The sequence below is a fragment of the Homarus americanus genome, unplaced genomic scaffold (assembly GCF_018991925.1).
Source record: "Homarus americanus isolate GMGI-L3 unplaced genomic scaffold, GMGI_Hamer_2.0 scaffold44060, whole genome shotgun sequence".
Taxonomy (NCBI): Eukaryota; Metazoa; Arthropoda; class Malacostraca; order Decapoda; family Nephropidae; genus Homarus; species Homarus americanus.
In genome coordinates, this window is record NW_024756871.1 from 4,208,365 (window position 1) to 4,235,490 (window position 27,126).

At 36.7% G+C, this 27,126-nt stretch overlaps 2 protein-coding genes and 1 long non-coding RNA gene across 5 annotated transcripts; 2 read left to right on the top strand and 1 right to left on the bottom strand.

Annotated features, from left to right (window-relative positions):
• Window positions 1-483: 483 nt before the first annotated feature.
• LOC121857027 lies at window positions 484-20,415 on the bottom strand. Its single transcript, XR_006087091.1, has 4 exons — window positions 20,293-20,415; window positions 11,412-11,492; window positions 7,526-7,595; window positions 484-693 (listed from the first exon to the last, which is right to left on the bottom strand). It is a non-coding gene; the product is annotated as an uncharacterized LOC121857027 (long non-coding RNA).
• On the top strand, window positions 617-19,243 carry LOC121857026 (intraflagellar transport protein 88 homolog). Of its 2 annotated transcripts, XM_042352851.1 has the most exons (17): window positions 617-702; window positions 2,252-2,459; window positions 2,741-2,818; window positions 3,383-3,558; window positions 4,581-4,776; window positions 5,000-5,217; window positions 6,943-7,174; window positions 8,286-8,443; window positions 9,570-9,756; window positions 10,643-10,829; window positions 11,116-11,263; window positions 11,422-11,533; window positions 14,640-14,874; window positions 15,284-15,425; window positions 15,941-16,027; window positions 17,184-17,305; window positions 17,889-19,243. In XM_042352851.1, the coding sequence occupies exons 2-17, from the start codon at window positions 2,313-2,315 to the stop codon at window positions 18,008-18,010; spliced, it is 2,547 nt and encodes an 848-aa protein (XP_042208785.1). In that variant the 5' UTR covers window positions 617-702; window positions 2,252-2,312; the 3' UTR covers window positions 18,011-19,243. The 2 variants fall into 2 exon arrangements, with proteins under 2 accessions (XP_042208785.1, XP_042208786.1); XM_042352852.1 differs by lacking the exon at window positions 15,941-16,027.
• Window positions 20,416-23,596: 3,181 nt separating the features above from the next.
• Window positions 23,597-26,808, top strand: LOC121857030 (digestive cysteine proteinase 1-like). 2 transcript variants are annotated; one of them, XM_042352854.1, is made up of 7 exons: window positions 23,597-23,673; window positions 23,927-23,998; window positions 24,559-24,711; window positions 24,907-25,083; window positions 25,215-25,409; window positions 25,594-25,759; window positions 26,422-26,808. In XM_042352854.1, the coding sequence occupies exons 2-7, from the start codon at window positions 23,927-23,929 to the stop codon at window positions 26,625-26,627; spliced, it is 969 nt and encodes a 322-aa protein (XP_042208788.1). In that variant the 5' UTR covers window positions 23,597-23,673; the 3' UTR covers window positions 26,628-26,808. The 2 variants fall into 2 exon arrangements, with proteins under 2 accessions (XP_042208788.1, XP_042208789.1); XM_042352855.1 differs by lacking the exon at window positions 23,597-23,673 and adding an exon at window positions 23,744-23,767.
• Window positions 26,809-27,126: the final 318 nt, after the last annotated feature.

A 27,126-nucleotide genomic window follows, 5' to 3' on the forward strand; every position in this document is an offset into this window, starting at 1 on the left:
CCTCTTCTTCTAGCTACAGGCGCAGCAAGTAACACCACCTCCTCCGCTCCTGCCTGGCGGTCCTCGCTCCCACAGGCGAGCATGGCGACCCACAAGCTGGTCCTCCTCTGAGCATCCCCACCAACCAGCTCTCCCTACTCACGCTTGTAACCACGCTGCCTCCTTCCAGCACCAACCACCAAGCTGCATTGTACATCCAATATATTATGTATACAGAGAGCACATTGTGAGTTTCCTTTCTCCATCCCATCCTCACTGTGAACCAATAACCCTCACCCCACAGCATAATTACCAATGTATTGTTGGAAATTTAAGACTAGGTTTTAAGATTAAGCTCCTACAGTGGAAAAATATTAAAGATCAGGCTGCATTATTCCTAATAATAATAATAATAATACAAATAATATTAATATTTATTCAGTGAAAGAGTCATGTATACGAGTTATGCAGGTATACAATTCAGTAACCTACTGACTACATATGAATTGGTTTTTTTATTGAATAAGCCACAATGGGTTTAATGTGTTTATACTTAGCGGCCGCTTGATGGCGCCACCTTATGGGGTGAACGCGTTCGCCCACTGGAGTATTCCATCCTCATATGGTAAGAGACTCCTTGGAGGACACATTCCTTACGAGGTAAAGTTAGACATAAACAAGCCGTGGTGACGTGTGGTGCAGGTGCCCGACTCCCTGGAGTTGGTGAGTGAAAATTAAAGTTTGTCATATTAAATAATCTTGTAATTACATTCATTTTGACATTAATGTATTTTCCAACGTAAGTAAAGTCTCATGACATGTGAAATATTTTTTAAAGGTTATTGTTATATTAGTTGGTGTTTACCTAGTCGATTTAATTAAAATTTAAAGGACTGGTAAAGGATTTAAAGTGCGATAAAAGAATAACGCCTCACTTAATTTTGCAGTGCGTATTGTATACACTTTATGCACGATACATGTACTCTAACTCTTTAATTTATTATATAATTCAATGTACAAAAAAGTTAACGTACGAGATATATATATTTATATATATCACTGATTCACAAATACAGGCGTGGGACGATTATATATTTTACGTTACTTTACGCCCTTCATCATGTTGTATTCCTACTGAGTACAGTATGTTGTAGGTACAGTACTATACTGTATATCTCATAAATACATATTGTGTGTTCACTCATTTACTTTTAGTTTTATCTCTCATAGCTTGTATCTTTCTTGCTGGCTTGACTCGACCCTAATATGTAATTCCTCATCCATTTCTCTCTGCCCTCTTCTCTCACCCTACCAATTCTATGTAACTTAAAGTTTGTAATTTCATTATTTTTCCCCATTTCTCTCATTCTCTTGCTTTCCCTTATTTCTCTCCACCTTTCTTTCTCTCTCTTTATAAAAATCTGTCATCTTTATGCTCGCCAAATGATTTTATATGCCTAATTCCTCTCCCCAAATATCTGTCCTTCATACCCTGGTCAGGAGAGGACTGGAATTTTGTTTAATATACAAAGGAACATGAGGTTTTCTTATCACAGTAAAAACCTCTAAATCCAGACTCATTCTATCCAGATTTCTGCTTTATCCGGACTAATATCTGTTAATGCATATTGAGTCCGAATTAACACAAAATAATCTGGATCTACCCACATGGTGGCAAAAATAAATAAACACTTTTGAATAACTTGAATCACTAACCTACAGTATAATATATATAATTCTTGCTTGTCCTTCAAGTTTAACTCCTTTTTGGCCCTCGTCTGAGTTCCTTTTAAAGTTGTCTTGCCTTTGGAACCCATGGTAATTAGTCCACCAAGTCCCAAGTCCCAAACAGTCTACAGAATTTTTCTCAGTTAATCCAGAATTTTTCCGGATTAAATGAACTCCCTCCGGAAGACACTTTTTCTGGAAATTCACTTAATATGGGTTTGGATTCCCCCCGATTAGTCTGGATTAAAAGGGTTTTACTGTAGTTGTTTGTGCTGTTGTCCAGGCACTTCTACTGCCAGGATACATTTAGCTTATAAACTGTTATTCTCTATAATAAGTGAGGTTTGATAATTCTGAATAATTTTACTATTTTTTTACTTATATTTATGATTTACCTGCTCTTTTATATTATTGGGTAAAAATTCATACATGCATACCTAGTATATAGAAATGTTCTGAGGATAACACATGTAGTACAGTACAGGGCACAGTACTTAGTTACAGTAGTCAACAAATAATTTATTTGTTTTACTTTTTTCTACAGAATTCAGACAAGAAAAGGCAATTTGTTGTGACTGTTAATGGCCAGACTATAGGATAAAATAATGGACACACTAAGATTTGCTGGGGATGCCGATGACGACCTTTATTCTGGATTTAACACAGTTCACCCAGCCCTTGATACTCGACACTTAGAAGCTGATCAAGGTTTTCAAGAAGCGGTGCGCACGAGCTATGGACGACGTCCTCCGGTAAGTGATCAGTGTTTGCATGTTTTATTAAGGTCTTGGAAATATAATATAATCATTCGTAAAAGAAAAAATATATAATTTTAACTTTATACTGTACCTCATGAAAAAGAAGATGCTGAAGACAGAGAACTTATAAAGTACAGTACAGTATAGTACTGTACAGTTTATACTGTATTACAATCTCTTTTGTATTGGTCTTAAGGCCTTTGAATGTAACTTGAGACCTGTAAGTACTGTACTGTAATGTATAATACAGCACTGACATTCTACTGATGTTATAGACTCAGAGCCGTGCTCCAGCAACTGCTGCCCGTCTTACATCTGGTGCTGTTCCTCGGCTGGGCACTCAGGGTGCGGGAGTAAGTAATGCAGTCACCCAGTACCTGTATCTTTTACTAATTTTAGTTATAGCCCCTTCTTCTCCTGGTAAGTTTCTCTATCTTTGGTACTACTCTTCAGTCCAGGGCCCTCCTTTATAAACATGACCACTCTCATACCTTACCACATAGAAAAAATAAAAAAGAGGGGGTAACCCTGACCCAATATTAACTTCCTCTTTGAAGGTGTATAAATGATATAAATAAACCTGTAAAACAATAGTTTCTAAATTTTATGTCAGTTGTAATAAAATTTAATCCCTTGTGTTTCATAATGTCTGGAAACCATTAACCGGCAAAAAGTTTTATGAAAGACAAAAACTCTGTGGATCATGAAATAGCTTGAGATGGGTTGAAACTTTTGATATTTTCATTAACTTTACATCTACATTCATAAAGTAAGGACTCTGTTATTCCAAACTATATGCAAGCATATTTAAGTGAAGATAAGTTAAGTGTACAGTACTTTTATTTTTTCAGGATCTTGCAGAACATTCATTGTTACATATAAGATTTGTTCCTTTTTGTCATTTTTTATGCTTTCAGGTACCCCTACATAGCTCCCTGGGCCTGGTAGGTGGTAGTGGCTCCAGTGATGGATTGCGAAGGCCCATGACAAGCATGAGAGGGACTGGCTACACCTCACATGGCAGTGTATTTGATCCACTCCATCAGGCTAATAAGGGTCCTGCACCACCACTTATTTCAAAGACAGAAGAAAGGTAACTTACAAGGAGGGTTAAGCAACAAGGTCTTTTAAATTATACAAATTGGCTTCAATTCCATGAAGTAAATGTAGGCCTTAGTGCCCAGTGTGGGTGGCGGGCGTAATAATACCAACTACTGTAATGTAATCTATCTCTATTCTGAGGAAGAACCACTTCACTACTGGGATAACTTTACTTATAGTCACAACCTCTTAATAGATGTACAGTGAACCCTTGAAGATCTGGACTTAAAGGGGGGACCAGCGGACCACCTGTCCAGAAAAGCCGATTGTCCGAATTTTCCGGCGAATAATAAATGATATAAGAAACACCAAAAAATACAGTACTAATGTAGTAATAAACAAGTCACCATATATAAACCAAGCATTTACCTGTGATAACATAATAAGAAACATTTTATCATTACTAGATTGAATGAAATAATATTCCCACAAAGAACAAATGTCAAATCTGTTTATGTTTCCCACCTCCTCGGGCACCTGTGTCCAAGCAACTGATGGGTCAAGCAGCACCCACGGGGTTAAAATGTTCTTTGCTCTGGTTTGGGAATGCTTCTTAGGGATACTTCTAGGAGGCTTCTTAGCCCAGAACTCCCAAATTTTTTGTCCGGATCTTCCGAAATCCGGATTTCCAGGGTCCGGATCTTCGAGGGTTTACTGTAATTTCATTTATATACCGAGATTTGAGAAGTGTTTTTGCTCTATTGTCAATATAGTAATTAAAGGTCAACTTAGGTGTCCGTTTGTCTGACTTCCTTTGCTCCCTTGGTTATTGAGTGTTGTTTTCACCAGCTCTACCTATCTATAGAAGCAAAATTGCCTCCCCTGAGTTGAAAGTTCCAAGGATTACTACTGTCTGGATGATAAACTAAAAGTAGGAGTTGCTGCTGTATGTAACAAACTTGTGGGATTTAAACAGAGTGACAGTTTTTCTTTATAAGTTTATGACTTTTATCAGCCTTTCCAGCCATACTGAAGTGTGCTGATATGACAACTTTGATATTTCACACCATTCAGTCCTGAGGAAAAGATAAAGTCTTTGGAGCGTCGTGTGATGGGGCTAATTGAAGAATCATGTATGGCAGCCTCACGAAATGAAATAGGTCTGGCACTAGACCGAGCGAAGGAGGCGTCCAGCAAAGAGCGTTCCCTAATTCGGCAACGTGAACAAGCAGGGTTATCAGATGGACATAATTTGGACCTTACATTTTCTGTAGGTATTGGCAAGCTTTTGGATTTAATCCCATGGTTCTCAGCTTGTAATAGAATATAGTACAGTATTCAGAACCTTTTTGATTGAGGGTAGATACTAGAAGTCATCAATAGCATAATACTCTTGTGTTAGTGCTACTTGAAATTTGTAAATTCACTCCTGTCTGCTGTTTTAGCTCTTGATATTCAGGAATATCTTACTAAAATATGTTTTGTATTGGTAGGTTCTGTTTAACCTGGCAAACCAGTATGCTGCCAATGATATGTACACAGAAGCTCTGAATACTTATCAAGTCATCACTAAGGACCGTATGTTTAATAATTCTGGAAGGCTCAGAGTGAACATGGGAAATATTCACTACAAGATGGGTCAGTACAACAAGGCCATCAAGTTTTACCGCATGGCACTAGACCAGGTGCCAAATACCCACAAGAGTATGAGGTTTGTATTATTAGAATTCTCCTTCTGTACAAGTACAGTACTAAATTGTGTAACTTAAGGATACTGTATATCCTTACATTTAACCTTAAATATGATGAATTAATTGCTTCTGTGGGATGTAAGTGACTGTCATGCTGTTACAGTGAACACAGTTCTATATTCTATACTGTACACTACAGTGGAAACTGAATAATTTACAAGAGGTGTATTCAAATGTGGCTTTTAAACAGACCATCACATCTAGAGGATTCGAGAGTTAGTAACATTTATTTGGTGCTCTCGGCCACAATATGCACAACTGACTGCTGAGTGATATTGTTACTCCCACTAGGTACTTTTGGCCATGATTTGGATAGTCATGGTGTACTATGACTTGCACAGCATAATTGACTTTTAAATATTCTAAATACAGGATATCTTTAATTGTTTCAAAAGTCATTAATTAATGTTAATTACTTGATTTTTTAAATTATGAAGCCAGATCTTTAATCAGTAGGGTACAGTATGTCAATTAGTATCTTTGTATGAAATTTGAACTAAATCCATTTTTTGATCCCATGTGCCCAAAAAACAAGGTACAGTGATATCTCTGTTAGCCAGAACAATTGGTGCAGAGCACTTCTGGGAATGAGAGATTTCCGGGTAATGAAACGACTCTCTCAAAGCCGGAAAAAATCCCTCATTCCCGGAATTTTCTGAAATTCTCCGGGTAACGGAAAAATGTTCTTGGAAGTTCCAGAAATTGCCCATTACATCATCTATTGAACCCGGAAAAGTATCCCCCATCCCCAAAATTTTCCGGGTACTGGGAATTTTTTCTCGGAATTTTGGAAAATGTGCCCGATTTTCATCTCTCAAACCCGGAAAAACTCCACCATCCTCGGAATTTTCTGGGTATCGGGAAAATATTCTCAGAATTTTCCGGAAAATGTGTCCCTTAGAAAATCATTTCCAAAGTCGGAATCTTCCGGAAAATTCCAACTTTTGGAATGATTTTCCGAGAAAATTTCAATTCCAGCTATCGGAGAGTTCTGGGTTTGAGGGATTCCGGCTAACGGAGATATTACCGTACCTGTATTAGGTCAGGTGTATTTTCTATGTCAAATAATATTTTTTACAAAATTAAAACTAACGTTTATATATTAAAGATTTATTATATTTTTAGGAAATGTATTTAAAAGGGATTTAAAACTTGCAGGCACAAGGTAATTTACTTTTTCAGTATTCTAAATAGCTAACCCTGGGTATAAGGCTGGGGCACATGATCAGGGAACTATCATCTGGACATGATTCACACCCATTAAATCTCCCCTAATTGACAAACAGGGAACTCTATGATGATATAATTGTATTTTTTAAGGTTTTAAAAATCTTGGATGAGCTAAATTACCGACATTTATTTATATACAAACAAACACAAACTAGGAAACATGCTCTTATCCTGTACAAGCAAAAACCTAAAGTCAATCAATGCAAGATATTGTAATCCTGCACATGTTAAGCTATAGATCCTTAGAACAACCTTTCATCCTGTCGAAAGGTTTTGTTGCTCACATGAAGGTGGTAAACCAGGAGACAGGAAATACATTGCATTGATAATTAATACAAACTGAGGGTTCTTATTGGTTCTTTACCCCTTAACTTACCTCACACAAAAGTGGGAGAGGAGTAAGGATAACAGATAGGATTTTCTTGAGGATGAATTTGATATCCTTTTTTTTTCAGGATAAAGATAATGCACAATATAGGTTTGGTTTTTGTGCGTATGGGCCAGTACTCCGAGGCTTGCACGAGCTTCGAGTATATAATGCAAGAGGAGGCAAATTTCAAGACAGGTTTGGACTTGGTCACAGCTTATTATGCCCTTGGAGATAAGGAAAGAATGAAAAAGGGATTCCTACGTTTGCTGGAGTGTCAACTTGATATTGATGATGATGAAAAATACACTGCATCATCAGTAAGTTTTCATCTTGTCATTTTGAAGAATGTGAATTTGCTTAATTCTTTTAAAAGTAGATATACTTCTTTGAGTCTTATTTTTAGTATAAAAAACAAAATTATCCATATGTAATCTTGATGCTCAGCATGACCACCAATGAGAAGATCCTCATTATCAACAGGTAATTCCCGCACCAGCTAATAAGCCAGATAATATTCCTTTTGTAAAGTTATCTATTAAAAAAAATCTCGCCAATATACGTACTGTGATATAGACCCACTGTACATGGAAATTAAACAGCCACTGTATTACATCTTTAAGATAATAAGATACTGTTCATTACAGTACAGTATTTATTATTGCACTAACCTTAAACATAACCCTCCTCATCACATCTTCCCTCCAGGATCATCTTGACTTCAGAGTCCATTAGTCTAATCTGAAAATAGGAAAACACATGACAGGATGAAGTATCTGAATAGAAGCTCTAAATATGTCAGATGATCCAAACAAAATGGTTAGGTGAAGGAAAAGGCAGGAAAATAAGCCATGTCCTTCAGGATAACAGTAGAAAACTAGGAAAACAATGGTTTATTATCTGACAGACAAAAAACCTAGCAGAGAATTTGACTCTGACCCTTCAGAACATATCCATATGTCCAGATCACAGTGTGATGCAGACGGAAAAGCAAAAGAAACTCCTGGTGAGCTCGAACAAGAAGAGAGAGGGTTAAAGGAACAACGGGGATGTAATTATTTATATTTGACAGGACCTTGGTGCTAGTCAGGTGAGGGTGCTTGGGTAAAGTGTTTTTTGAAGTGATGAAATGGTGTAAAACTGTTGGATGTATTTACAGATCCCCAAATTGTTGATAATTAAACCAAAGAAATAAAGTTAATAACCTTAATAGACAATACAACGCCACTCAACTCTGGCCACTTTCTTGTCATGGAGGACTTTAACTACAGTAACATCTTCTGGAGAAATGAAATTACACCAAATGACTTTTATTACTCTTGGAGTTTGAAATAATACAACATTATTTACATAAATAGTGAGTGGTGAATGATAGATTGTTTTTCCTTGGTAGACACTTTAAGTCACTATAGCAGTTACATTTGTTTTCAGGATGATACTCAGGCAAATCTTATACTAGAAGTGATTCGCAACGACCCTCTCCGAAAGATGGAACGTCAGATGAAGCAAGAAGCAGAGCGCTCCATCCTTACTGCTGCCAAGCTTATTTCCCCAGTGATTGAAAATTCCTTCAGTGATGGATACAATTGGTGAGCAGACACTACTGTAGTTAATTAATAAAAGAAGACGACAATTAACAAGCACTAATTGTTGACACAAGTACTGTTCTTGAAGTTGGGATATTTTTGTAGGGTCTTGTTCACTTTGTACAGTCCTTTGAAAATGTCATTTACCAATAATGTGCTATTTATAAAAGTATAATTTTGATAATGCATATTATTTATAAGATAACAGGTGTAATGTGATTATAGTATTTGCTCTGCTTCACAGGGTATGTATGAAATTTGGAAAACTTTGTGTATTGGGAATTTTTGAGGCTGATGCTGTTCTTTTCTTCTTATTCTTAATCTCTCAAGAGGCACTGTTTGTTATAAGACACCATAGTATCTGGTTGTGGCCTAGAGGAAGGAGCAAGATAAGTTTTGTGACTATGAGGTTTTTCAGATTGGTTGAGACTCCATTTGGGTTACTGTACTGCCACCCATGCTTCCCTTCACCATATTAGGAATCCTGTGTTGAAGCAAAAAGTGATCCCAGTTCTTATAATAATTGTGCTAAAGAATATACACTTGAATTACTATCAATTACATTACAGTGGGTAAATGTAGATGTTATGATACATTTGTAGCTATAGTAAGGCTTTAATGAAATTAAACTTTGTTCAACTGTTAAATATGCTGTGCTGGTGTAACTACACACGGACTGCTCTGTGTAGGTAGTGTAGAGGATATAGTGTTTATGATAGTTAGTTATTGTAGTAAATAGGAGTTAATATAGATGATTGTGTAGTGGATATGTAGTGTAGATTTAGTGTAGATTGTGTAGCAGATGTTGTGTAGTCACAAACATAAGCTTTGAGCTGTTCCCTCAAACCAAACCCAAACAATGATAGGTTTCCAACGTGTTGAATTTAAAGTACTATATTTCCTCTTTGTGGTCTCTACTCTTTCTATACTGTACTACCATATCTGATTAGAAATTCTTTGCCTCTATTATTGAATATGTATCGCCTTCTCAGTCCTTACATATGTTTTATATTTCACTATATCCTCTACACTTTCTAGTTCCACTTTGGTGTTCTGCTTCCAAAACAGTTCCCAAGAAATCCACCCGGCTTATATCAGACACTAACTTATTGAGATGTTTTACTTTTAGGTGTGTTGATGCAATTAAGAACTCACAGTATGTAGACTTGGCTAATGATCTGGAGATCAACAAGGCTGTCATGTATTTGAGACAAAAGAACTTTAAGGATGCAGTAGAAACTCTCAAGATGTTTGAGAAGAAGGAGACCAAAGTGGCCAGCACAGCAGCTACAAATCTCTCCTTCTTATATATCTTGGTACAGTAAAAAAAATGCCATATTTTATGATTTATTACGTAACTCTTGTTTCACTGAATAAAGCCATGAACACACGTATAGTTCTTCTCTTAAATAGATTTATTTTTCTTTCAGCAAATGCCAATTAATTATTTATGACCCAATTACATACAAAATTATCTTTTAGCCTTTTGGATGCAAAGTGTTAGTATAAGTGATAGATATACAATTTTATCACACACACACACTGCAAGAGTGTTTACAGTTGCCTGTAGACCCAACTGGTGTATTAGTACTCTGTGACACAACTCTAACTTCACAGTCTCTAGCTCAGCCTGGCATATAATAGCTCTTTTTATTTTTGATATGGGTGTTTTGCCAAAGGCTCATAACATATGATCTGAAATATAATTTTAGGAAAGCCAATTGGGGAATAAACTAGGTATCGTCCCTGGCTGTCTGGTGGGATTGTCAATTAACCCTAGTAGTTTGTCAGTTGATTGTGTTAGTCGAGTTTTGTAGTGTTCTCTTCTTCCCGAGTTTGCTACTTCTTGTTCTGGATAGTTCGTGGGCTTTAAGACAGAAACAGAAGGGGGAAGAATTGATAGTTTCCTGCCTATCTTTATCACCTTATGACAGGTGTTGCCCTTGATTATAATGAATAAATTCTGAAACCCTATTTTGTAGCTGACCTGGAAACAAGTCACTCGTATACCAAGTCTCTTCCCTTTGGATAAAATTGAAATCAGCTGCAAATTGAGGTCCTGCATGACAACCCCATTGTGACCAAAACAGTAGAAAGTTGAGCTGTGTTGGCTCATGATTCATTGCCTTCAAAGTGTACTTTTTGGAACCAACAGTTTTTATTACATTGATTTCTCAGTCACATCTGCTTCTTTTCCCACAGCAAAATGAAATAGACCTGGCTGATAAATATGCTCTCATGGCAAGAGATTCAAATGGATACAATGATTCTGCTTTGGTAAATTTGGGCAACTGCTGCTTCAAGCGAGAAGACTTTGAGAAGGCTCGAGAGCATTATGTAGCAGCTCTTGAGATAGATGCTTCATGTGTAGAGGCTCTCTATAATCTTGGTAAGTGACATAAAAACAGTAGAGCTAATAATAAGAATTATGGAATTGAGTTCATCTGCATTTGACTTTGTATAATTTTTTATTACTGATGGAAGGTTATTAGAATGTTGATGTTAAGATTAGAGGAGAGGAAGAGAGTCTATAGGTGAGAAAGTATAAATATAAATGGACTCAGAGAGATAAGTAAGAGTTAGCCTGTATGGGAAACAGTTCAGTGATGACCATGCAGGAGAATGGCTGATGATTTAATGGAATTATAGTTTCTGTGGTTGTGTTTTCTTCACAGGGCTGACAAATAAGAAGCTGGGTAATTATGAGGAAGCCTTAGAGTCACTGTTGAAGATGCATGCAATTGTACGGAACTACCCTGCAGTAGTTTATCAGATTGCCCATTTATACCAACTACTGTGTGATAATGACCAGGCATCAGAATGGTAAGCTTCATTGACTAGATGTAAAACACTGACTGACCAGAAACATTTAAATGACTGATACCATGAATAACCTTAACAAGAATGTATGCGAGAGATCAAAGACTAATTGAATTTAAGTTTTAATAAATATTTATCAACTTTAACTTACTTCTTTGTAGGTATTTACAGCTGCTTGGTTTAGTCCCAACTGATCCCCACATCCATCAACGTCTGGGACAAATCTTTGACTCTGAGGGAGACAAACAACAAGCTTATCAGTATTATTTTGATGTAAGTATGCTATTGACAGCTGTAACAAGGTGTGAATGGCAAGTTGCATAACAGAGAGCCGGTACATGACCATAGTACCAACAGTGTCTAACAGAGATGTGACTGTCCTCCCAAGCGGCTAACAGGCCGATAAGTGGTGAAGAGGATAAAATAAACGCAGTGGCTATTTTTCCGGTTCTCAATTAGGTAATTTTTTTTAGAATAACACCTGGAGGAGTTGATAGAATTGAATGAAATTTTGCAGGAAAATTAATTATAATCTATTATATAGATAAACTTAAACTAGAATTCATTGTGTCGCTGGTATGTTTTAAAAGGTTTTTATGGTAAGTTAGGTAGGTTACTTTAGGTTAGGTTTGGTTAGGTCAAGTTTTAATATGTTCTGTGTATTCTTGTTTCCATTTATCCATTTAATGGATTGTAAATAACAATTCGACAAAGTTTCGTCCAATTCTATCAACTCCTTCTGGTGTTATTGAAAAAAAAAGGCAAATATACGGCTGGGGACCATCAGCGATTCAGTATTTGTGAAGGTGTTCTTAGACACAGTTTTTTATGCTGAATACTTTCACTTCTATTCATTTCTTGTGTAAATGTTTAATTTTCTATATATAAACTAGTTAAGATATAGGTTAGATTAGGTTTTCTTAGTTTTTGGTTAGGTTACGGTATGTTAGCACAATATTTCAGCCAATTTTAGAATTTTCCCAACATAATACAGTATCCTGTAATAAAATTAATGAAAAGTGGGTATATTTAAACCCATTATTAATAAAAAAATAGCGGACGGTCATTATCCGAATAATTACCCCCCAAATTGAAAAATTGCGATAGCTTACAACTATATTAAAAAAAATAAAGCAGTGTGTCCATGTAATGTTCCGTTTTCTCTGATGGCAACACAGAAAATGGACATAAATAAACAATTTCATGAATGAGTTTAAACCTGGGACCTTTGAATGAGATTAAATGGATGAATTAAAGGAATTTGAATGAGTTTAAAGCTGTTACCGTAGTATTAAAGATACAATCTTTAATTAAATGGCTAATAATAACAATAACAATAATATTATGGGTCATCTGTGAGGGAAACAAACGCCACAGAAGAAAAGTGTCCTTGAATTGTTTGAAATGATTGATAAGATAAAAGTTTCGAGATTCGGTAAGCGATAATAATAATAGAGGTAATAATAATAATGGTAGTAATAATAATAATGGTAGTAATAATAGTAGTAGTAATAATAATAATAATAGTAATAATAATAATTATTATTATTACTGTATTATTATTATTATTATTATTATTATTATTATTATTGTTATTATTGTTATTATGTCTCTAATAATTACCACTTAGTTAATTCAGGACAGAGTTACTGTATACTGTATTAAGAAATTAACCTCTGGGGTATAAAATTTTATTAAAAAGTTCACATAATGGAACTCACATCAATTTTTGCAACATGAATTTTTTTTTATAGATTATTAGCATTTATATTTTATTTTTTTAAGAATAAATGGATTTCAGGATTATTAGGAACCGTAGTATATTGGTTTGGTTAGGTTAGATAAGGATCTGTTAGGTTAATAAGGGCATGTTAGGTTAGATAAGGTCTGGTTAGGTTAGGATAAGTTAGATTTGGTTACAATAAATTAGATTAAATTAGGGAAAGTTAAGATATGGTTAGGTTATGTTAGGTTCCACTCTTGTTTCACAAGTGATATCTTTCTATTTCATTATCATGCACATTTAATTAATTAGACAACATACATAATGTATGTATACACCTTCATTATATTTGTAAAATAGCAGTACTAAATGGAGGTAGAATGTTAGTCTGTGTAGATACTAATTTTACACACATGCCTGTTCTTTTTTTTTTTTTGCCCATAATCTTTGTTCATAATATGTGAATGATATTACAAGTTTTTACGTGAACTCTTTATTCCTTAATGTTCCCACAATGGACATTTATGGCAAGCCTGTACTTTTGGGGGAATTATGATATCATATGCAAGAAAGACAACTGGTGCCCGGGCCTGGCTGGCTGACTCGGGTAAGACCGTCATGGTGTCCACATCACCGAGGAACCGTGGAGTATACCCGGTGTTAGGTCATGATAGGGCTGTGACCACTTGTCATCAAAACTTATTACAGTGTGTATTATTATACTGTTAGTTAATATAACAATTTTCAGAAATACTTTGTATATTGTAATGTAACTTAACTAATTGTGGGTCCTTTTTTTTTTAATTTTTTGCTAACTAGTATGATATTTGGGAAACGACACAATTTGTCTTTGTACAATATAACACATAATTATAACCACTATATAATATTCGTTAATATTATTATTGATAAATGAAAATAAGACCAAAACAAATATACTGGACCGCTCTGACCTCGGTACCTTTGGGGATGATTTTTTTATATTTACGTCTACTGTCATGGAAATTATTGACAGATAAGTGTGCTTCAAAAATCTACTACAGCCTGTTCTTCTATATTAATCACATCACTTGCTAGATCTGTGGTGGAAATATAAGAAAAGATCCAGTGGTTGCTGAATAGTATAGGAAAAAAATAGCACAGTTAATGATATCTACAATGTCAATGATTTTGCTAAGGAGTCATTGTCCTGGTTTGAAATGTGGACACCGTGTCAACATTCCCAGAAGAGAACCTCATCTGATTCTGGTGTAACAATTTCAGATTACCATACACTACCCCCCTTTTTGATTATCTACAGGACAGTACTAGTAATTTGAACCTAGTTGCAAAGTACAGTACCGAGGGTATGTTCTAACTCGGCTCAATTCACCCACCTTGGGGGGTAATAAAAACATAGGTTCAAACTTCACCCCCTTTAGTTTCAGATTACCCCCCACATGTACTCATAGGAAAGCATGTTTTTGATGGTGGGCAGGGTAGTGGTGGGTTAGATAGGAGGTGGGCTGTAATTTCCTGTAATTTGGGGGATTTTAGTGATTATTAGGGTAATAATTTTGGTTTCTTGGAACTTAACCCCATTTTTAACATAAGTGCCACTGATTTACATTTTGTTATATTTACAGCACAACTAAAGACAATTCCTTTATCTTGCAGTCTTACCGCTACTTTCCAAGCAATCTTGAGGTCATAGATTGGCTGGGATCTTACTTCATTGAGCATCAAGTTGCAGAAAAAGCCATCAGTTACTTTGAACGTGCTGCTCTTATGCAACCAGATGAGGCAAAATGGCATCTGATGGTTGCTGCCTGTCACCGTCGATCTGGCAACTATCAACAAGCTTTGCAAACTTACAAGCAGATTAACAGAAGGTTCCCAGAAAATGTTGAATGTATGTTGGAGGAGGTTGCCATTATTAATTCTGTTTTGTCTTGATAAATGCCTAATAATGACTGTGTCTGGTCTAATGATGTACGTTGTCCTTGCTAATATAAACTAGCTTCTTTAAAATACAAGTTGTGATCTTGTGGGATAATACACCAGCTAATGTTCTGATCACACCAAATATGACTTCTTTTAAGTCCAGACAAGATCAGATTTAGTGTATATCCAGGCACTGTACCTTCAGGAGCCTGTGTATTCCAGTATCTGCTGACAGAGTCCAAGAAGGGAGCAACTGTCATGGTAGCTCTCAACCCAGAAAGGGATAAAGAGGATAAGTTCATTAAATAAGGCAAAGAAATTTTAAGGATGGAGAAATTTCAAACTATGTGAAATAAATCTTCTGTTTTCTCACTCAGGTCTAAAGTTACTCATTCGGCTGAGTAGTGATTTGGGACTCAAGGAAGCAACAGAATATGCCCAGGAGTTGAAAAAGGTAGAGAGAGTACAAGAGCAAAGAGAGAGCCGAGCGGCCAGTGGATCACGTCCTGGGTCCCGCAGGTTAGTGCAGTTCGTAGTTTCATGAATTGGTGATATGACAACATGTTAGTTTGATTTGGTCGCTGGAGTAGATAAGTAGATAATTTGTTTTGCTTTGGGATTTGCCTTTTACTGTACTGTAGAGTCTTATTGTAGTTGTTCACTTCAAATATCTTGTAATTCCTAAGACTAGACACTTGCAGTAAACCCTCACATACCCGTGTATGGTCTCAGTATCGGTGACTGAATGAATACAATATAGGACTTTTATTTAAACTGCTATACATGTTGCATTGATAATTCTAAACATGTAATAAAGGATTTTCTGTACTGTATTATTTTTCCTTAAAGAATGAAAGAAATTCAGGTAGCATATTAAGTCCCCATTTTTATATGAATCTTTTAGTTTGCATTGACATCAGACTGTTGCCATTACAGCACCTTTATAATACTTCTGCAGTAGTTATTTGTATATGTATTTGTTAACCTGAACTGAACCCTTCCACTTTGAGCACCCTTTACCCTGCACCCTTCAGATCCTCATCAAGGGCTTCACGTAGTGGGTCAGCTGCCTCAGGGCATGAGGAACCTGGGGCATTAACTCCAAAAAGCCCAGGCACAAGGTAGGATTACTGTGTGATATATAGTGCATGTGTGCCAGAAGTAGCTCCTCCATAACTAAGGTTCATCTCAAGTTTTGTGGGATATGCTGTACTGTATTACTATTCTCCTGCAGGTCATAAAACTGTATACTTTTTCAGCCTTTAACCTCTTGTTTACAACAGACGGAGACTGTGATAAATACCACACCCAGTAATGCGTTAGTACAGTACCTCAGTTAAAGGTATTGCTAAGCATCTCAGATACCTTGACTGTAAATTGATAATTTAATAAAGAATGTGAGTTTCTATTTGATTCTTATCTTACTGGTGAATTAAGATGAAATGCATTGAAAATTACTTGTGTTAATCTTCACTTGCCTCATTTTATTAAAGAAGGGGTTTTATGGTTTTATAGTAAGTACTGGACAAAATGCACATTATAGGTGTACCCTGTATAGATATTTAAGATATTACAACTAAATGATGAACTAATAAACCGTTTACACTTTTTTTCTGTTTGCAAATGCTACTTACTACAGTATACTGTACAGTATACGGGTAGTTAAAATTTGCTTTGCTTTTATAGTCTCAAATTTCAGTCTATATTCATACAGTAATTCCATTTACAGAATAACATATGTCGATTAGTTATTACATTATAGCCCATAAAAATTCCAGTAGTAATTTGATGGTTGTACCTGTAATTTAACAACTAAAACTGATATTCTGTCGGTAACTATGTCATTTATCCTGAAATGAGGAATTTATACTTTTGCAAATATTCCTCTTGAGGTTTTTTAAAGATGTATGTACAGTACATGAGACAGGAGGAAATTGGACATACAGTATATCATTATCTTATATCAGGTATGCCTTTGAATTCCCAGAAAAGATATACGGAAGTTCTGAAGAAAGAATATACTTTCACTTTATGATTCTAGATAGGCAGTACATCGTTATGTTTGGTATTGGAATAATCAAGGCAATGGAACTTACTAACAAATTTACTTTATCTGCAAATATGAATAATGTACAGTATATCCAATTTTTATCATCCTTCTTTTATAAGTGCAGATCATCATGAAAGTTTGTACTGTATACATATTTCAAAACACAAGCTCATAATATTAAGAGGCATGATTTAATTATATTACTTTAAATAAATAATGTTTTACAGGGCCAGCTCAAGAAGTGCCCGTAGTATACCAGGTTCAGCGCTGAGTGGAGGGAGGGCCACACGTCTGTCTCTCAATGACTTGGAAGAGAATGAACCTTACATGCCATCCAATAAAGAAGTTGGTCTGTATGCAGACATGGAGTTTATGAAAATGTCTTTGTAAATTATGTAGCTCAAGGGTAGAAGACTCGCTTCATATGTGAATGGTCAGGAGTCCAATTCCCAACCTTAGTGGAGGATTGAACACAAGCCCTAGTACATTCAGCAGTGAAAGGAGTTATGTACATTGTTGGGTGCACATAAAACAACCCTTTGATGAACTAGCAACCCACTACCTGCTGAAGGCTAGAAATCACACACATATTCCCACACCTTGGCACACACACACACACAGAGCAGAGCACTACCCATGCTTTTGTACTTTTTGGAAGCTCCCTTCACAAGATCATGCAATCATCTATGAAGCCAAAAAAATTAACCTGAATTATCTTGAAAACTTTTTTGGGGCAAATTTTTAAAGTTTAATGATGCAAATAGTGCTACCCAACAACTTGACACAATTTGCATCATAATGCTTGAGAAGGTTAAAAGGGCACCCACTTTGAAAGAGTTGTGTCTCCTCCCAGTTTTTCCATGTTTGTTAGAAAATTATGTGTGGGTATTGTATATAGGTAGGTGTACTAAAATTGATATTTCTATTTGCAGACAGCAGTTATGTGGATCCTCTTGGTCCTTTACAAGAAAGACCAAAGACAAGCCTCAGGCGAAAGCAAGATGACGATGACTTTGCTGATGAAGAACTTGGTGATGACTTGCTGCCAGAGTAACTTACTAGCAAAACTATATAGCGATTCAATATCTAACAAGTTTATTTATATCCCAATCTTACTGTATTTACACCAAAGAAATAATAATGAAGGCCTTAACTTGTGAATGATTTGGCCAGAAAACTGTAACAAAACAAATGAAAAGGCCTTATTGAATATTTACCTGTAATTATAACTTTAATGGTTCCATGACTCAATTGATAGCACTTAGGTCTCCCAACCCATGAGATGTGGATTCACTTCCTGGGTAAGTGGGGCAAGTGGGCCACTATTATTCTGTGGTGTGTGTTGAACTGGCTACCAGCCATGTTTATGCCCTAGGGTGTGGTACCTCTTTGTATATGGTGGCTGTCACTTCCACAAACTGTGGGAAACTTAAACAACTGTCCCAACCAAGCAAGTTAGTTAATGAGAGCCCTGTATGCGTTGTTTAGTTGGCAGTGGCCATATCCGGTGATTCAACTTACTGTGTTGTTTATTAGTATGAATTGTAATTTTTGAGGAAACATATGCTGTATGACATTGTAGGCTTGAACCTTTGTTAATTATATTTAAGGAGAAGTAAAAGTTTTTTGAATGATTAGAAAGACTTGCAACTAATTCTGACCAATTTTGAAACCAATCTTTTAAAACTGTCACCACATACCATCAGGATAACTGTCACATACCTTTAGTTGTATGTGTACCACCAGTTGAGGCACTCTAAACATCTGCTAGAGACATAATGTACATGAACACCCACCAAAACAAGTACTGTCTCTCCTCTTTCTCACATCTATGAACCCTGTGAATCATGTCTCTGTGAATCCAAAAACAGCACACCTAATGGAACTGTGTGTGTTGTTTTGGATTCACATAGACATGATTCATGGATGGGAGAGAGGACTGATATGGTTCTTTTTAATGGGTGTACTTGATAATTTATAGGTAGGTACATAATACACAGTGCTGTACAACATAAGGAGTGAAATGTTCTAATATCAGCTAATCAACTTCATGAAATGGAAAACAGTGTACAGAACTGTACTGTACATTGTTTACTCTTCCCAGTAAATATGCATATCCTGTACAGTAGTGGAACTGTGGATGGTAACCAATTAGTCATAATACTCACATTCCTAGTCATGATTCATATTCTTTTAAATTAAATATGCCAAATGGCAGGCTTTACATCTGTATTGTACTTAGTAAAAACAAAAAAATGTGCAGGCATAACTCCCCACCACCAATGACTATAAATACATGTACAGTCAACCCTCGCTTTACGCTGTCCCACTTTACGCGTTTCCACGTTTACGCGGTACCCTGCCGAAACCGGAATGCTCACTTTCCGCGGTGTGTGTACCCTTTTACGCGGAGAGCGGCGCGAGCAGGGTGCGCACAAGGTCGCCCAGTCATCAAAACATTACCGAGTTCTTCACCCGCCACAGCCGGCCCAAGTCAGTGATAATGATAGTGAGGATATGGACTTATATGGACTTTGAAGGGTTTGACAAAGAGGCCCTGCAAGCCTCTGTGGTGGATAGTGATACAATTGATACAAGTGATACAGGTGAGGGCCAATAATCTGCCCTCTGCCTCGGAACCAACCCCCCATCCCCATGTGCCCAGCCATCTTTTCTACTAATGTAAGTGTTAAAAAACCTAATATTATTGATATTTCTCTTAATTATTAATTGTGTGTGCATACCATCATAAAATTAAGACGTTAATTTTACTACAACGTAGGTATTGTGTCTGAAAAAGTGGAGTTTGGGGGTCGACCCGGTGTCTATTTCAATTAATCCCATATGTTATGTTTTTCACTTTACGCGTTTCTCACTTTACGAGGGCCGCCGTGGGTTCAATTGACCGCGTAAAGTGAGGGTTCACTGTATTGGATGACTGGTACTACATTCATGTAGCTTAAGAAAGTGATGTCATGGATAATGATAATTTCCATTATGTCTTTATTGGGTAATACTGCTTCTACATTGGCTGAGTGTAGTACTGTGGTAGAAAATTAATTGATTGATTGTGGTAAATACATCCCTGGTGATGCAACTGTGATATAAAATAATTATGGCTCAGTGGCTAGCACTATTATATCACCTTGAAAAAGACTGATAAAGAGTTGTGTGATATGGTGTGAATTTGACCATATTGAATTACAAATATTCTCCGTTTTCCTGTTTGTTTGCCAAAGTTAATACAATTTCAGTTACTGAAACAATCTACAGTACAGTGCTATTTTCTTGGCATTTGTATATATAGTCTCAATGGCACTTATTGTGTGTTCTGACCTTTAACTTGCAGATTGGTGAAATTTATGAAGATGTCTTTGTCAGGATAAAGGATGATTGTAATTGAATCTTGCAGTCAGGTGATATGTAGGTACAAGTATAGCAGTTGAGTTTCGTCTGCAACATGTCATCAAACCTACATGGACTAAGGTGTACCTCATGATTTACTGTATCTGCTGAAATGGTGTAGTGGCATGAAATTTTAGATGTAATGAAGATTCAGTTTATATGAGATTGTATTTGTACACCAAGAATATGTACTCAATAGTACTTAAAATATTTATCACAGTATGTTCATTTAGAGTACTTTTAATTATCATTTGATTACTTATCAGCTTATCTATTCAGGCAGTTGGTCTGGTCATTGTTACTTTCTTATGACCTTCATTGGCCAATGTTAGTACTACAGTAGAGGAAACCTGCGATGTTTGATAGGATCATAGTGAATAATATCCTTCTCAAATCTGTCTCAGGACAAGGATTGGACCCATGACATTGTTGTGAGAGGTACACTCTTTACCAACACCCCAAACAATTAGCCGTCCTGTTCCTGGTGCTAGTTTAAGCTAAATAATGATCCGTCCACATTGCCTTTGCATCACAGCAATCTGAGTGCACCATGCATATTTGTGCTAGGAAAGTGTTTGTCAGCACTTCAAACATTTGTAATTGGTGTGTTCTGTGTACCACACCTGGTAATCAAGAAACATCTATATTACTACTGGTATAAACTGTGATGCATGTGATGATTATTGTTTAGTGTGCATAGAAGTTGTGATTTTATTTGTAATAATATTCCATGATATTTCCAGCTCAGCTACAGTGTTTTCCTTGTCTCATAATAATGCTTCTGACAGTTCAAAACATCGTGCTTCAAACATTTCTAGTTCTTGAATAGACACTTTAGTGAATAGATTTTATGAGAGAAAACTTATCTACTGTACGGTCTTAGTATTTAGATGGTATAATAAGATTTTCCTCGGGATGAATTGAGAATACTGAATTTAGAACCTGTACTGTGTATTTAGTTAAGGAATATTTGTAGATAATTCTAGTCATTAGTTTAGTTAATTATGTATAAACACGTGGTTGTAGCAGTGAGTTTGGTAGATAAAGCAATTATTTATTTTTTCAGTCATTCTTAAATAATGATCATACTATTTTTGGAAACCACTTTCTATGTGGCAGCAATAATGGTGCGAGATGTTTGAGGTACCTTAGAACACTTATGACATTTTTCTATTGTATGAGTTTCCATATACCGGTAATCAAATGATGAAAATTCACTGGATAATTTTTATATATGATGTGAAAATGTACATTACACTTACAATATTATTTCATTAAATCCTAAAAGTTTGGATAAAACTTTTAGTTAAATCCTCAACAAAACTATTTACTGCATTGTAGTGTAGCAGTTACAGATGGCTAGAGTGAAAAATGTAATGGTTTGATCCTGAAATTCTGCTTCCAAGATGAGATCAGGTGGAGGACATTATGTCAAGTAATCCAGCTCAATATCCCAAGTATAAGTTAAAGAGGGTTAGTACTCAATCTAATCAGAATATTCATACCTTAGGACATTAGTACAGGTAATTAGTACATTGCTATGTAAGCCGTGTCAGTCCCTTCAATTGTTTGTTTTTAGTTACAAGTTGGCAATCTTCCTTTGGGATAGATGAAAGGAAACTGGCTTATGTGTGGAGACTTGTAATGGTGAGGCCTAGCAGTATGTTCAGTACAGTATGTCTTTGTAAGGTGACAAGTGTGTTTACCACAAATATTCACACTGTATATATATATATATATATATATATATATATACACACAGTATATATATATCTGTGTGTGTGTGTGTCAATACTGTTGACAATTTGAATTGTAAATTGCTCACAGTTGATATGAAACTTCGAAGTTCCCAGACTGCAGATGGTTGTAATCTCATGGTGGGAAAGAGCCTGAGTTAAAGGAGTTTATGGGAAAAACTAAGACGCATGGTTATTCCTCAAGTGTAAAATATATTGCAAGTATTGATTTGCAAAAATACTATATAACGTAATAGAGTGACTTTGTATCCTTTAATTGTGTATTATGAGTCTTATTTAGTAAACTTACTTCAGACACAAATTACATAACCCTTATGTAAAGAGTAATCGATAGTAGGAGAAAATATTAGTGAAGCCATTATCAAGTTAAAATTATCATGATATTACTGTATTGAGGCTTGTAAAGATATATTGAAGAGTATATCGCTTGTTTTGTGACTGAAAAACGTTAGGTGAAGCGGAGGAGTCTGAGAACAACCTCATATGTAGAGGGGTACAGGGCACTAGCAGTACTAAGGCAACAGGCAGGTTCTAGGCTCATGGGAAGAAGTTCAAGAGTGTAGAATTTAGAGGAAAAAAGTGTATAAAGAGGTGGTTAAGTGTGTTGGAGAGATCAAAAACTAGAAACTATAACCGGTATTGGAGCCCGTGTGAGGAAGGACACGTAATACTGTATGAGAAACAAAATACTCAACACTGCTTATCTCATGTTGTTGACTATTTTTTATGGTCTTAATACCCTAACTTCACCCGAGACCACGCCCCCTCCCCTCACACACACTAAATATGGATAATTGAAAAGCAGTGATAAGTTCTGCACATGTTTCTTTTTTTCCAAAATTCATAGCAGCTTATTGAGCATAATTAAATGCAGTTTATAAATAAACAGCACAATGAAGACACGTAACCTCTTTACTTAATCTAACAAGACAAAGATGGATTATCATCCAGGTTCCCAATTAATCCTGGGTAGACAGAGGTAAATGGAGTAAAGTAACTTGCCAATAGTTAAGTTAGGTTTGGCTAGGTTAGGTTAGGTATGCATTAGGGTATTAATGTTCAAGTGAAATAATTTGGAATCCCTGACCTTCATGAGATCCAAATAAGGTAGTAAACTTCTTAGAATGCCAAATGTTACCATATTGTTAGAAGTTGTCACTACATTAAATGGTCCTACACAGTAGTGTCAAAGTGTCAGGAGTGAACATTCTGTATGAACATAACTATGACTGGTCAAATACAGTATGTAACGTGATGCCAGACTAAACCACAACGCTGACGGCTTCTGTAACATCACTAAATAAGCAGATATTAAATTAGCCAAGTAAGGTAATAAATAATAAAACAAAGAAAAAGGATAACAACAACATGAACCAAGACAGCCTGACTTAAGGTCAAGAGTGATTGACACAGCCAGTCACGATGAAAGGTGGCGGGAGGTGCAGCAGGTGGGCAACAGTAGCAGGTGTGCAGGTCCCCACGGACTATACCTGTATATATACTCTCTGTAACACCATCCCAACTCACACTCGAGTAGCACCCCTGGTCTTATAAGGTAAGTATCTTCCGCAAACCTTGTGATTAGCAAGTTGTGACTAAAAGAGTTGCAACAGTGTTTCACTCATTATTAAAAAGGTCTTTACTACAGGGTAAGTCAGGTAATGTGTTGAAATATTTACTTGCATCGAAAAAGAAAATTTATAGTATGGACTGACAAAAATAAGACACTTATGAATAGGACTAATGAGTTAACAAAGGTTTAACATACAGTACATCATACAAGGGTTATCTCTTCATTTTTGCCCCAGATGAAGGTCGTAGCATTGTTCCTCTTCGGCTTGGCCTTGGCCGCCGCCAACCCCTCCTGGGAAGAATTCAAGGTAAGGTCACCGTGAATGTCAGTATTTCTTGGTCATATAAGTCATGTGTTACTTGGTTGGTGTGACTAAAATATCATGATCATACTGAGGTGGATATACTGATTTTACTGTTAACTACCAAGTATGAGAAACACCAGTGAATGTTGTGAAAGCAACGAGTGTGAGCATTTTCACGACCAGACTTGACCAACACTGGCGAAGGTTATAGTACAGATATATTCTGGAAACAGTACCAGTACTTGTCGTCTCTCAGCAGCAGAGACGTGACCAATCGCCCAAACGCCTAAAGAGGCGATCAGTGGGGTAGAGAATAATGTAAAGTAAAATTAAGATAGCATCACAACTTATAACAATTAACGTGGAAAATATATTCGAAGTTGCTCTTTAAGGAGTACATGATATAAAATGGTTCATTCTAAATAACAATGTTATTTTGTGTTGGGAGTAAGAAGCTCCATATAACTTTCACACCTCTGTCATCTGGTGTTGTTGCCAACTTGTGTAGTATGGCAGGCCGTTGGTGGATGTGGTGTAGTACATGTGTGTGTTGGCTCCCACAGGGTAAGTTTGGCAGGAAGTACGTGGATTTAGAGGAGGAGCGCTACCGCCTCAACGTCTTCTTGGATAACCTTCAGTACATCGAGGAGTTCAACAAGAAGTATGAGAGGGGCGAGGTCACCTACAACCTGGCTATCAACCAGTTCAGTGACATGGTGAGTTGAAAACATTATATATTTACAACTTCATAAACTTGTCATGTATAATAACCTACAAAACGGTCCATATCAGATGAGTCTTGAAGAGAAAATAAGTAATCTACATTTCATACTCATAAGACGTTTCCTAACTTCTCAATTCTTTCGAGAGATTTTCGATTAACAAGCCGTAACATTCTTGTGGGGTTGCAGACCAATGAGGAATTCAATGCTGTGATGAAGGGGTACAAGAAGGGCCCTCGGCCAGCAGCCGTGTTCACCTCTACTGACGCAGCCCCTGAGTCTACGGAAGTGGATTGGCGCACCCAGGGTGCCGTAACCCCTGTCAAGGACCAGGGACAGTGTGGCTCCTGCTGGGCTTTCTCTACGGTAAGTGTTCGGGCTGCACTAGGTATGTGCTGTAATTGGTGTGAATGGGATAGGTTGTTGTTCTATGAATCAAGATCCAATATAGTTTCTTTTTGATGTTCATCCCTCCTCCTCCTCCTTCCGTGTCACAGACCGGCGGCATTGAGGGTCAGCACTTCCTCAAGACAGGCAGCCTGGTTAGCCTCTCTGAGCAGCAGCTCGTCGACTGCGCTGGCGGCAGTTACTATAACCAGGGATGTAATGGTGGCTGGGTGGAACGAGCCATTATGTACGTGAGGGACAATGGTGGCGTTGACACAGAGTCTTCCTACCCTTACGAAGCTAGGGTAAGTTAGTGAGGCACAACTGATGCCCTGGCTATGATGTATCTATCATATAGTGTAAAAGTAAAACTTTTTAGCTTTGTGGGAAGTTTCTTTTATTTATCGCTTAAAATACAAGTAATTTTAATGAATTCGCTCTGTATTTCAAGAGGGAATATCGTTAATATTCTTTTGTGTCTCCTGTCAGGATAACACCTGCCGCTTCAACTCAAACTCCATCGGAGCCACATGCACTGGCTATGTGGGCATCGCCCAGGGCAGCGAGAGCGCTCTGAAGACAGCCACCAGGGAAATCGGTCCCATCTCTGTTGCCATCGATGCCTCCCACAGGAGCTTCCAGTCCTACTACACCGGTGAGTACTACCATACTGCACACATAATTTCACCCATCGATAGTACATATACAAATGGAAATTCAATCATTTATATTAGCAAAAATATGTTTTTTTCTACTTTAAAAGCACACACAAAGATGGTATACAGTTTTGTAATACGATAAAATTGTCAAAGTATTATATATTTTACCGATATACAGTATATTTAGAACAGTCAGTTCTCATTTTCAAAATTTCACCTGACGACTAACTTAAAGGTCTGTGAGACACGAGGGATGTTAGTCTAATACTTAGTCATCTGCGATTTTATACAATAAATATAATTTTGATAAAGAGACACTTAACTTTCTTGACTGAGGTTTTAGTTTTAGTAAGAAAATGTTACTACGGGCATTGTTCCCTTTACTATATTCACCAACATCAACTCACTCAGTAAGTCAACATATATACCATCCTGTACGATGTTACACAGTAAATCTCGCCAACTATGACACAACCCTCGCTTGAGAAGACAATATGCTCTTCATGGTTAACACTATTTGGTGTTACTAGAGAGGCCACATCGAGGAAATATGTTTTATGGTTCTGCCATGATAAACACAACACATATTCCGTTATCACTTTAACTCTCACCACTTGACTACTGCTACACATGTTACAAGGTATTATTTATATCGCAGGTGTCTACTATGAGCCCTCTTGCTCATCATCCCAGCTTGACCACGCTGTTCTGGTAGTTGGCTACGGCTCGGAAGGCGGCCAAGACTTCTGGCTCGTCAAGAACTCTTGGGCCACCAGCTGGGGTGAGAGTGGGTACATCAAGATGGCTCGCAACAGGAACAACAACTGCGGTATCGCCACCGATGCTTGCTACCCAACCGTCTAGATGTCATGGCACTGCAGACCACTATACCAGAGCGAATGGTGGCTGCTGGAGCTGCTCCGTGACATGAGACGCCTAACATGAACAGTCTACAAGGACACCTATTACATCTTATTGGTGTTAATGTATTGAGATGCAGTAATACAGTATTGATACACTCAAACAATAAAGACTGTTCACAGAATTTTCTATTATCATTCCCCATAAGAAAACTTACTTTACTGTTACTAAAGTTGATTAAAAACATAAATTAACGAAATGAAGCTTGGTAAGGTTTATAGTTCGAACGATAATATGAAGGTCGACAGTATATGATTTTCAAGTTTATTTATCAAAGCTACGTGTCATTGCAATGTTTTGGCAGAGTTACACGTCATCCTCAATGGCTGTGCCTTTACTTTTATAACCTATTCAATGAGGAAGATCCATACAGTAGTGTCAATATTATAATTCATCATATTAAAAATAATAGTTGAATTGTTCCTGTAGATAAATAAAGACC